At 41.0% G+C, this 13,183-nt stretch overlaps 1 protein-coding gene across 1 annotated transcript; it reads left to right on the top strand.

The window, feature by feature from the left end:
* The first annotated feature begins 1,104 nt into the window (after positions 1–1,104).
* Positions 1,105–12,969, top strand: LOC104592122 (protein JINGUBANG-like). The gene is made up of 2 exons (XM_010251325.3): positions 1,105–1,814; positions 11,984–12,969. The coding sequence occupies exons 1-2, from the start codon at positions 1,242–1,244 to the stop codon at positions 12,722–12,724; spliced, it is 1,314 nt and encodes a 437-aa protein (XP_010249627.1). The 5' UTR covers positions 1,105–1,241; the 3' UTR covers positions 12,725–12,969.
* Positions 12,970–13,183: the final 214 nt, after the last annotated feature.

Below are 13,183 nucleotides of genomic sequence, written 5' to 3'. Positions count from 1 at the left end.
TTAATTTTTGAATTCATCCGATAATTTTTTATTATTTCATATTAGTTATGGTTAAATTGATTACAGTTTAAATTAATTTGTATTTTTCTTAAAGAACAAAAAAATATTACTCTTGATTCACGTCATAGATTATCTCATATTGTATATCTAAGAATCAAAGAATCAAAACATGGGACTGGATCTAGTAAGCATGTTAAATGGTTACTTGATAAATATTTTGACAATTGTCAAAAATGGGTATTAATCTTTTTCAAGGGTAAGCTGGGGGTATTTTAAAGGACATGTGTCAAAAAAATTTCTAAGTACTCATTTAACACGCTTACAAGACAATGTCGTGCCTGCCTAATCCGAACTGTCAAAACACAAGGTGTGTCATGAGCCACACCACACCCATATAGGTGTAGTGTGGTTCAAGCTACCTATTTTGTCCACAGTACAAAACATTTTCTCTGTTGTGGTGTGGTGTGTATATCATCCAATTTCTTTCTCTTTTTTTTTTTTTTATGGCATACTCCACCCAATTTCACATCCACACCAGAGAACACCCTCTAAATAGCTGATTTGGGTTTATATTTTTCATTGAACATAGCTTAATGATTATACATGTATGACCCAATGTGCTTCACCCTTCCCAAAATGGGAACTTAGCCACTCGAATTTTGTTTTGTGATAAAGACCCCCTAAAGTTCTAGATTTCATCACTGGAAAAACCGCCATCCAGAGGTTTCGTAGAGGGGTAAGTGTTATCACTCCATCTGAACTGGAATAGTTTATTCTCATAGTCTGTTTAATTCAGATAAGAATGGGAATGAAAATTGAAATCAGCATGAATAGTTTATTCCCATAGTCTGTTTAATTCAGATAGGAATGATAGTAGAGATTGAAATCAGCATAAATGAGATTTCATTCTAAAGAGAGAGGCAGGGAATGGCCATTCCCTCAAATGGGGGAATACCATTCCAGAAGGAATGTGAATGAGATTCCGACTCTGCCCAACCAAACAGTTGGAATCCGAATAACCCATTGCGATTCTGATTTCAGATCCCTATTCCTGCAAACCAAACGGGGTGTAAGTACAAGGTATCTATCTGTATTTTACCCGGAGAAAATTATAAATTTGGCCCGACCTGGATCCGGCTTTCAAAGTCAAAAAAAGTCCGGACCTCCCAATCTTTTTATTCCCTTGACTTTCTATACCTGCAGGCAATCCCCCTTCTCCTTCTGCAGAGAGAGAGAGAGAGATGGCAACGTTAGAATCTACTCCTTCACTCCCACAAGAATCTAGTAAGATGGGTGGTGGTGGTAGATTGACAAAAACATTGTTTAGAAGCATTTCTAGTAAAGAGCCTTCCTTCTCGGAGCTACTCTTCTCTCCTGCTCGCTTAAGCACCAGCGACGTGGATCCACCTATTCCTTCAATATCCCCACTTTCTCCTTTACCTCCTTCCATTGCTACCAAGCATGAAAAGTTCCGATCTACCCACCAGTGCATCTCTTCCATGCTGAAGAAGGACGGCCGGATCCTGTCTATAGCCGTCATCAATGGTCTTATCTACACCGGCTCCGAGAGCAACTGCATTCGCATCTGGAAGCTACCTGAATTCACAGAATGCGGTCGACTGCAGACCAAATCTGGCATGGTGTGTGCACTTGCGGTGTCCAGCGATCGGATTTTCGCCGCCTACGCCGACTGCAAGATTCGAGTGTGGCGCCGACTCTGGCATGACAAGCCATCCCATGTTCGTATTGCAACCATCCCCAAGATCGGAAGCTACGTTCGAAATTACATCACCGGCGGCAAAGACAAGAAAATGGTAATTAAGCTCTCTCTCCCTCTCTCTTTCTCTCACACACACATACACACAACTTTAATTCATGGCAATTATGGGTTTTCGTTCTTTTGATATTTGACTAGCTTCACCACGACACCACATACTCATAACTTAATTTGATATTTGATAGAACACCCATAGAGCAGAGAATAATCCAAAGCAATTAAGCTAGTTATAGTTTCCTTCTTTTCTTATATATATAAAGAATAATAATTGAAGAAAGCCATGGAAAAGGTTCTGATACAACATTCCTCTAGCTAGGTCTTGTAAGTTGTGACGCCTCCATTATTCATTATTCATTGAAGATTAGAATGTTCCGTCCTCTCATCTCTCTCTCTGTCAAAGCAGAGAAAACAGACGCAGGGTTAGTAGCTTTTTATCGCAAATGTCGTAAATTAATTTCTCTTGCATTAATTGCTAAGGAAATGAGGTATAAATACATTTGGATCGGTGGGTAACCGACTTGATGCAACTAATTGGCCCAAGTGGTATAAGTGATTTGTAACTAACTGCCACGTGGGTGTAAGCCAAGTCAGCTGTTCTTGTTCTAATTCTAACACCCTCCCCTCAAGTTCGAGCGTGAGAAGACGCCCAACTTGAGAATAAGATTTTGAAATGTTGACACCCTTAGAGCTTTGGTTGGGAGATCTACTAGTTGATTGTTGTTATTGATGTGGAAAGTTTAGATCTCGTCACTTTGAATTCTCTCTCGGACAAAATGGCAGTCAATATCTAAGTGCTTTGTGTGTTCATGGAAAATCGGATTGGCAACGATGTGGAGAGAAACTTGACTATCGCAGTGTAATTCCATGGGTGTTGTGATGTGATTTGTTAGATATGCAAAAACTCATTTAAGCTAAATGAGTTCTGATGTTGTGACCACCATGACTCGATACTCGGCTTCTGATATAACCTGTTGTGGAGTGCCGAGTAAGTGGACAGTTAACCCAGTCGGAATCACAGAAGGCCCAGATCACAAAATCATTAGTGGATGGGAGGTGGATTTGAGATATCTAACCACCCGTAAAGTAGCCTGAAAGTGCTCTTCTTGTAGATCTTGAATGAATTGACTGAGTTGATTTACTATGAAGCTAAGATCAGGTCTTGTGGTCATAAGGTACAGAAGGCAGGCCACCAAACGCCTGTATTGAGTTGGATCTGAGAGGACTGGACTGGCATCATTATTAAAGTGTCGTTGTTGTTCCATGGGAGTTGAACATGGTTTGCATTCGCGCATCCCAGTTTTGTTCAAAATGTCAATGATGTGTTTATGCGGACTTAGGAAAACACCTGAGTTCGAACGAGCCACCTCAATGCCCAAAAAATATGTTAAGGGTCCAAGATCCTTGATGCTGAAACACTCATTGAGGTAAGATTTAAGGGAAGCAATACGGCTTGGATCGTTTCTTGTGATGATGAGGTCATGCACATACACAAGGACTGCAATAAAGGAGTTGTCTTGTTTGCTTGTAAAAAGTGAAAAGTCTGCCACTGATTGGGTAAAGCCTACACCCAAGAGCGCGTGAGTAAATTTTTGGAACCACATCCGTGAAACTTGTTTGAGGCCATATAAGGATTTTTGGAGTTTGCAAAATCGTTGATCCCCATCTTTGGCAAATCCAAGAGGGATGCACATGTAAACATCTTCTTGGAATTCATCGTGGAGGAATGCGTTGTTTACATCCAGTTGATGAAGTTCCCAACATTTAGCAATGACCATTGCGATCAGGCAACGAACAGTAATAATCTTTGCTACAAGCGCGAAGGTGTTGTGGTAGTCAAGCCCCTCGACTTGATAATAACCTTTTGCCACCAAATGGACCTTGTATCTCTCAATTCTACCATCAGCTCATAATTTGATCTTGTAGACCCATTTTGAGCCTATGGCTTTCTTTCCAGGTGGTAAGTCCACAAGTGTCCATGTGTTGTTGTGCTCAAGTGCTTCAATTTCGACTGCCATTGCCTATCGCCTTTTGGGATCATTGACAGCCTCAGTAAAGGAAGATGGTTCTACTTCTGAGGAAATTGTAGCCAGGTAGACACCCAGGCCGGTGACCGCATTAGCAAGAGATGGTGGAAGTTGGTAATCATATGAGCGCAAGCGGGTGGATACTTGCCGAGGTTTATGCAGTCGTGGGCTAGGTTGAGTGATAACTTGGTTATTTTCTTCAATGGTTGTTTCTGGGTTGCTAGTGGGTGTGCTTGTGATTGGTGGTGCCTCATGCATGTCATGAACCAATGGATCTGGTGATATAGTCGAATCATGGTCGGATGCAGGCAATGGTATGACAGGAATGGCTAATGTTGGGTATGAAGTCTGAAATGGGAATTTATATCCATAAAATATGACATCCTGCGAGGTAAAAATGTGCCCAATGTCTATATCAAACACATGATACCCTTTTTGACCAAATGGATACCCAACAAACACACAACGTGTTGCCCTGCTGGATAATTTGTCATGAGGTTTGGATTGTACTTTTGTATAACAGAGACAACCAAACACTTGCATGTGGTTGTAACTTGAGATTTGTTGCAGAAGCACTTCTGGTGTTGATTTACTTGAAAGAAACGGCATTGGTAGCCGATTAATGATATATGTGGCCGTGAGCAGACATTCACCCCAGAATGTGATAGGTAGTAAAGCTTGGAATCGTAATGCACGGGTGACTTCTAGCAGGTGACGGTGTTTGTGCTCTGCAACACCGTTTTGCTGAGGGCTTGCTATGCAAGAATGTTGCTGGATTATGGCTTGTTTAGAAAAGTAATTGAGGAGAGGAACAGAGAAAAGTTCCTTGCCATTATCCGGTCGAATTTGTCGAATGGAATGACCATATTGCCTTTTTACCATAGCACAAAAGGATATGAGATGACGAACAACTTCATATTTAAATTTCAAAAGATAAGTCCAAGTACATCTGGTATGATCATCAACAATGGTAAGAAAATAATGTGCGCCCGTGTGTGATGGAGTCTTGTACCCTCCCCATAAATCATAATGTACCAGATCAAAGGGTTGAGCAGCCCGAGACTATTGAACTGGAGATGGTACTCTGGACTGTTTGGCCCTGTGGCATTTGTCGCAGTAGCTGGTTTGAGGAAGGGTCAGAATCTCTTGGATGAGGGAAAGGCATTGTGAAGAGGCATGTCCAAGTCGTCTATGCCAAAGCTCTTGGTCCTTATTTGAGATTGTAGTAAGCGCAACAGAACTATCTACAGATCCAATATTGGTAAAGTAATACAGTCCATCCACAAGCTTACCCATCCTAATCACGGTCCGAGAGGCAAGGTCTTGGAGAACATAGAATGAAGGAAAGAACAAAACAACACATTGTAGCTCCTTTGTAAGTTTGCTAATAGAGAGTAAATTGCAATGGAATTTTGGGACATGTAAAACATGATTGATGACCAGTTTCGGTTCAAGATTCACAGTTCCGTAATGAGACGCAGTTGTAACAGTCCCATTCGGAAGATGAAGTGGTTTGGAAGATTGTAGCTGAGTGCGATTAGATAATGATGCAGTAGAAGCCATATGGTCAGAAGCACCACTATCTAGAATGCATCCAATGGAAATATTGGAGTGCTTACCAGAAAGGTTTACATGTGCAGTTGATTCATGGTTCTCTTTACTCAATAGGCCCATTAGTTGGTTATATTGCCAGATGCTCAACCCAGCAATAGGTGATTTGTCATCATTGGTGTTTGCATTGGCACATGAACTCAGTTGGAGGGTCTTGCCAGACTTTGTAGAACGATTTAATCTACCTTTCTCCCATCCGGCAGGGTAACCCACAAGCTTGTAGCATTGTTCCCTTGTATGCCTAGCTTTCTTGCAATGATCGTGTAGAGAAGATGGGTCGAATGGCCCATAGGCTGTTTATCCTTTTTTATCTTTTATGTTCTTTGCTATAATGAGCCTTAATCTGGGCTTTATTCTTTCTTATGTTATGTTTTTTTTTAATTTTCTACCCAACTAGGGGCTTCTCTGTAAATTACTAAAGTTTAACTTAATGAAATAGAATTAAGGGAGTAAGAGAAGAGATTATGTTAGAAAATCTCTCTCTAAACCCAAGTTGCCACCACCTTCTTCTTCTTCTTCTTTTCTCCTCTTGAATTCTGATTTCTGCTACTTTCTTTTGAATTTTTGTAACTTTCTAAACAATCCTGCTTCTTAAAAGATTGTTTTTCTTCTTGGTATCAGAGCATGCTCATTTTTTTCCCTTTTTTCACCTTTTTTTCCCATACACAATGTGTATGGAGAACTGAATCGTATGAATAATTAAAGAAACCTATTTCAGCCCTGTTGTTAGAGGTTTCTGGAGAGAAGGGGATTGGTTTGTCGTCCTCTTGACAGATTCAAGTGTGTTGCCCAAAAACCCTAGTTTTTTTTGGAGAAATCTGATTGCGGGCCTCACAGGGAGTTTGACCAATCCACTCATTCTTCTTCCTGAAGATCGAATCAAGTGGATTGGTGTTCTGTGAAGTCTACAAGGAGTGGCTGAGTTTTTTCTGTTTCTCCCAGCTTCTAGGTGTGATGCAGGTTATTGGTACGGTTGCATAGAGGTTGGCTCACAACACAAGTTTTGTTTTGTCTTCATTTGTTGTTATTCAAAGTTATTTGAAGTCATTTTTTGAAGTATTTAAGAAGATGGACTCCTCAGACTTTGAAAATAAGCATGTTGCTGAATCCAGAAAAGTTCTAGGAGCCTCTGTAGACTCTCTACTGGTTGTGACCACAGTCAAGCTGGATGTAACTATTTATTTGGCTTGGTTATAATCAGTAAAAATTCATATTTGTTGTAAAGGCAAATGGGGTTTTATCTCTAAGAGCAAAAAGACTTCTTCGGAAGATGATCCATCATATGAAAAGTGAATGCAAGAAAATTATACTGTTATTGGATGGCTTGTGAATTCAATGCAACCACAGATTAGTCATCACTATTTGTGGATGAATTCAACAAAGGAAATTTGGGATAGTGTTATTGAAACATATTCCCAAAAGTTAAATGTGGCTAGGGTTTACAAGTTGAGAAGTGATGTGAAGAATTTGAGACAGGGGGAGAAACCATTAGCTGTATACTTCTCAACACTGAAGTCTTTATGGCAAGAAATAGATTTGATAGAAGTTGTAGCCTGGGACACCACTAAGGATGCTGAGACATATAGAAAACTGGTTGAGAAAAATAGGGTGTTTGAGTTCTTTACATGGTTAAATCCAGAGTACGACATTACAAAGCAAAATATTTTATCCAAGGATAGTGTCTCACTGTCTCAAGCATATGCCTTGGTAAGTAGTGAAGTAAGCAGAAGACTTATGCAGGCCCAAGGGGCTGGTCTAAATGATCACTTTGCTAATATGGGAGTGAAACCCAATGGAGTTGCAGGGACTCCATGTAGCTCAGGGAAGAAAGAGATTATCTGTGAGTACTGTAAAAAGTCAAAACACACTAAAGACAAGTGCTGGAAATTTCATCATGAGCTCCTACTACTTCGGTTTTAGAAGTAGTTTGATAATATAAGAGCAGGGAGTGCCAATGTTGCTGTTAGTCCAGATAGTTGAAGAGATGATGGGTAGTGAGCAGTTAACAACTATGAAGGCAGAAAATGAGAAGTTTGGGAGAGGATCCTTGGCATTCGGTATGCCTCAATGGATGCCACTTTTGATGAGCTTTTTTCCTTTTATGGTTCTTCTCTAGAGAGACATTGTCCAAAGAGGGAGGATTTGTCACACGTGTTTGCTCTTCCTCTTCCTGTTCCAGTTAAGTCTTTTGTTGAGTCTCTTCTTCCTTCAAATGAGTCAAGGGAGGATCAGTCACTTCACTCTCATTCCAGTGTTCCTATTCCTCCTCTTTTACCTCCTTGCCCTCTTTTTAATCCTAGGTTGTACCAACGGCAGAGAACCAGAAATGAGTAGATTGTTTCCCCTCCAACACATGAGCCTCATGCACTTCTAGTTACAGATGAGACAACAAGTACTGTTACAGCTCCTTTGGAGCCATCCTTCCCAGACCTTGATATCCCCATTGCTATTAGGAAAGGAAAAAGGGAGTGTACTGCACATTGCATTTTCAAACACCTTTCTTATAGTTTCCTCTCTCCTTCATATTTTGCTTACCTTTCTTTTGTTGCTTCTAACCTAATTCCCAGGTCTGTGTCAGAAGCTCTTACTATTCTAGAATGAAGAGATGCTATGAGAACAAAAATTGATGCCCTGCACAAGAATGACACTTGGGAAGTGGTTGATTTCCCTGAAGGGAAGGATCCAGTAGGCTGGTAAGTGGGTTTTTATTATCAAATATCATGCTGATGGCACCATTGAAAAGTACAAGGCTAGGCTGGTTGCAAAAGGCTATACATAGACATATGGGATTGATTATCTGGAGACCTTTGCCCCTATTGCCAAGATGACTTCTATGAGAGTTCTGTTATCTTTGGTTGCACACTCAGACTGGCCACTTTATCAACTGGATGTATAGATACATTTCTGAATGGAGAGTTACATGAGGAGGCCTATATGTCTCTTCCTCCAGGGATGTATGAAACAGATATGAAAGGAAAGGTCTGTAGGCTAAAGAAATCTCTTTATGGACTCAAACAGTCCTCTAGAGCATGGTTTGAAAGGTTTAGGGCTGCCCTTGTTAGCTTTGGCTATGTACAGACACAGTTTGATCATACCCTCTTTGTGAAGAGGAGAGGATCCTTGGCCATTTACCTGATTGTGTATGTTGATGATATTGTTGTGACTGGTAATGATGTCTCAGGGATTAACGATCTCAAATCTTTCCTTCATACAGAGTTTGAGATCAAAGCTCTAGGGGAATTGAGATACTTTCTTGGCGTAGAAGTTGCTAGATTCAACGATGTGATCCTTATGTCTCAGAGAAAGTATGTTCTTGATTTGCTCTCTGAAACAGGGAAGATGGGTGCTAGACCAGTTGCTACTCCCATCGATATGAGCCATAAACTCTCTGCTTCAAATGGAATATTGTTAGAAGATAAGGGAGTCTTTCAGAGACTACTTAGAAAACTTTTTTATCTATGCATGACTCGGTCAGACATTGCATATGCTGTCAGTTGTGTTAATCAGTTCATGCATGCTCCCATGTACTCACATGATAGCAGCAGAGCAGATTCTGTGTTATTTGAAGGGCTCCCTTGGAAAGGGAATTCTATTTGCTAAGCATGGCCATATGAAACTTGAAGCCTACACAGGTGCTGACTGGGCCGGAAACATTGATGACAAAAGATCTACCTCTGGGTACTATAGCTTGGTGGTAGATAATATTGTCTCTTGGAGAAGCAAGAAACAATCAGTTGTTGCTCGATCTTCAGTCGAAGCAGAATACAGAACCATGGCTCATGGAGTTTCTGAACTATTGTGGCTTAGATCCTTGATGGAGGAACTAGGTATTGAGCATGATAAGCCAATGATGTTATACTATGACAATTAAGCCGCCATCAACATTGCTCACAACCCAGTGCAACATGGCATGACTAAGCATATTGAAGTTGACAGACACTTTAATCGAGAAAGCGTGGCTTCTGGAAAAGTGTGTCTACCTTTCATCACCTCTGAAGGATGGTTAACTGATTTCCTCACCAAGGGCATTCCCAAGGCTAAAATTCAGCATAATACTGGCAAACCTAGCATGATTGACATCTATGCTTAGCTTGAGGGGGAGTGTAGAGAAGATAGGCCAAATGGCCCATATGTTGTTTATCCTTTTTTATCTTTTATGTTCTTTGTTGTAATGGTCATTAATCTGGGCTTTATTCTTTCTTATATTATGTTTTTTTAATTTTCTGTCCAAGTAGGGGCTTCTCTGTAAATTCTTAAAGTTTAACTTAATGAAATAGAATTAAGGGAGTAAGAGAAGAGATTTTGTTAGAAAATCTCTCTCTCTGAACCCAAGTTGCCGCTACCTTCTTTTTCTTCTTCTCTCATCTTGAACTCTGATTTCTGCTACTTTCTTTTGAATTTTTGTAACTTTCTAAACATTCCTTCTTCTCAAAAGGCTGTTTTTCTTCTGATCGCAAACGTACTTAGAACGATTGCGATTCTCGGATTCTCGAGGGTTGGATCTTGATACACTGTTCAATGCAACAACTTTAGGGTTGGGCAGTCCTCAAAGGGAGATAGACATCTGGTGCCATTCTTCTTGGATCACAAGAGAATATGCCTTGTTCAAACTCGGTAGTGGATCCAATCCTAGAACGTTCGATCGGAAGATGTTGAAAGATTCATTCAAACTCATCAAGAATTGGTGGAGTTTTTTTTTCTCACGGTCCGCGATGAATTGTTTCAAAGCTCCGCAGGTATACTGAGGCAGATCGGTGAGGCTTCTGAGTTCATCCCATAACCCTTTGAGTCTTGTGAAATAACCGGCTATGGTTAGGTCTCCTTGTTGTAGCATTGCCAAGTCCCGTTTCAATTGATGGATCCGTGGGATGTTGCTCTGTTCAAATCTCTCCTCTAACTCTTTCCAGATCTCAGAAGCCGAGTCAATGAAGGCTACACTCTCATGGAGTTCTTTCCCCAAAGAATTAAACAACCAAGAAACCACCATTGAGTTACCTTTAACCCAAGCATCCTCGTCTGGTGATGTTCTTGCTGGCCGTGGCATAGATCCGTCCACGAACCGGTATTTGTTCTTGGCTCTTAGTGCATTTCTCATGGCTTGCTGCCATGTCGGGTAATTATTTCCGGTCAAGGGAAAGGATAAAAGGATGCTTCCTGGATTAACGGATGAGTGTAGGTAGTAAGGAGAGCTTGGATCAGATTCCATGGCCGTATTGGAAGCAAGGCGGGTTTTGATAATGATGAGAACAAAGAGGATGAACCAGGAGGGAATTACAGGTTGTTTTAGCGGCAAAAGGTAATAGCAGCGGAAGGGATTACATGCTCTGATACGTAACCTTATTGCAAATGTTGTAAGTTCATCATAGAGACAGGAAGGCTGAATATGTATTTTCTCTTGCATTAATTAATAATGAAATGAGGTATAAATACATTTGGGTCGATGGATAACCCAGTTACAAATTGCAACTAATTGGGTCAACTGGTACAAATGGTTTGTGATTAACTGCCACGTGAGTGTAAGCCAAGCCAGCTGTCCTTATTCTAATTCTAACACACTCTCTCTCTAGTGTGAAGGGACACAAGTCGTCCCAGTTTTTTTCAATTGAAAAGTGCCCCGAATACGTACTTCGCCGGTTACGAGGCTTAGCCCTGGCGCTGCAGACAGTTTCCTTTTTTATCCGAACTCAATCCATTGAATATGGATCCACCCTTATATGATCTGATTAATATTAATGATATGGGTATATATGGATCCACCCAGATCCAAATTCAGTTCAATTAAATAATGAAATTTGGATCTGGGTATATTGGTTCTAATCCGTTTACAGCTGTGCTTTTTTTCTTAGGGCGTCATAATTCATAGTCACGAGTAGAGACTAGAGAGAAACCTTCCCAAAATTAACAAGAGTTGCTCATCAAATTTTGATCGTTAATGATTATTTATTGAACCTTAGCTAGACCCGGCCAACTGTAAATACTCCTCTCCCAGCAGTATATAAGTTGTTGGCCTCATTAAACTTTCAACTGCCTCAACCATTTCCTTAATGTTGTATGTATCTTCGCACTGCAGATTTATGATAATAAATTCCATTTATTTCTGCTATACGGAATGACAAGTTCAAACCCCAAGAAATGAAATTTCTGGGATACAATTTAGCCATCTTACTAATTAATAAAGGTCGATTGAAGCTAAACCTGACGGAATTTTTTTAAGCTACGAGTACCCAAGAAGCCCGGATGGTCTGGGCTGGTTTTGAGCCCAATGCTTGAGTCATAAACCAGTACATAGATGGCTTCTTATTGTAAGGCAATTAGCAACACAATTTGGGGACAGAGATGGGTTTAGGGGCCTTAATTAGAGAGAGAGAGAGAGAGAGAGAGAGAGCTATTAAATATTAATTAATAAAGTAGAACAAGCTGAAACCTCAAGTGGGCGTGTCCCAAGGACCAACAGATTGGGATGGCTACCGACCTATTAAGTTAAGTTGTGGTTCAATCAAATTAACCAAATCAAATGCTTGAGAGAAGCAATTAACCAGTAACCATTTGTTTATCATTATATATCAAACAGATGAAGCATTTGGGTGCCATATCATCGCTTGCGGTGAATGCATCCGATGACCTCTTGTACTCGGCTTCTATTGACAAGACAGTGAAGGTATGGAGGATTTCTGATCTCAAATGCATCGAAACCATCGAAGCACATTCCGAACCCATCAACGCTGTGGCAGTAGGAGATGACGGTGTCCTCTACACCGCCTCGGATGATGCAACCATCAGAGTGTGGCGACGGAATTTCTGTAGCAGCGATCGACCACACTCCCTAACCGTAACCCTCCCAGCCAAGAACTCCCCGGTGAAGGCACTGGCTCTGACCGCAGATGGTGGGGTGCTGTATGGTGGGTGCACAGATGGGTATATCCACTACTGGCTCAAAGGCTGGCTGTCGGGCCAACTACAATATGGAGGGGCCCTCAGCGGGCATAGTCACGCTGTGATGTGTCTGAGCAGCGTGGCCAATTATGTGGTGAGTGGCTCGGCCGACTCGACCAGCAGGGTTTGGATGAGAGAAAGAGATGGTCAGCACACATGTCTAACTGTGTTGCAAGGTCATAGAGGGCCTGTTAAGTGCGTCAGCGCATTCACTAGTGATCGTGGAGGAGGAGGTGGAGCTGGGGATTGTGAGGATCGTTGCACCGTCTGCACTGGGAGCCTTGATGGAGTCCTCAAGCTGTGGCAGGTCACTTGTATTACCTCCACCAATGTGGCTCGGAATTCCAAGCAATCTGGTCACGATTACTTTGACCTCTAAGCACAATGTACTTGTGTCCGTCTACGTCTACATCTAGCCCGGCCTCGGCCTATAACAATGTTTTCCGTTTTTACTTGTACCCAATTTTATTTATTACTTTGTTCTAACACCAACAGACATATATACGTTTGTTAATTTGTTGTATACACTCTATAGTTAGCTTAGTTGGTAAAACCATGTAAGTATATTATATGTATTCATACCAGAAAAGTGCGTTTGAATCTTCAAATCGGTTCATCTGTTCATCCATTCAGCATTCACCACTAAAACAAGGCTCTTGGATGCTAAAATTACATAGATGTTTAAGCCCCAGATGTTAAAGATACGTATCTGCAAAGACAGGTATTTTGGATTTTGCTTTAGGAAATAAAATTGGGTTCCCACTTCCCAGCAGTAGAGAACCAAGATCCTCCTAGATGGGTCAAGTTTGTTCTGTTCTGTTGGGTTTTATTTTTCTAT

Source organism: Nelumbo nucifera, chromosome 8 (assembly GCF_055504915.1).
Source record: "Nelumbo nucifera cultivar China Antique chromosome 8, China Antique-T2T, whole genome shotgun sequence".
NCBI lineage: Eukaryota > Viridiplantae > Streptophyta > Magnoliopsida > Proteales > Nelumbonaceae > Nelumbo > Nelumbo nucifera.
The sequence above is the reverse complement of the archived record's forward strand: the minus strand, read 5'-3'. Positions and strand labels throughout refer to the sequence as shown.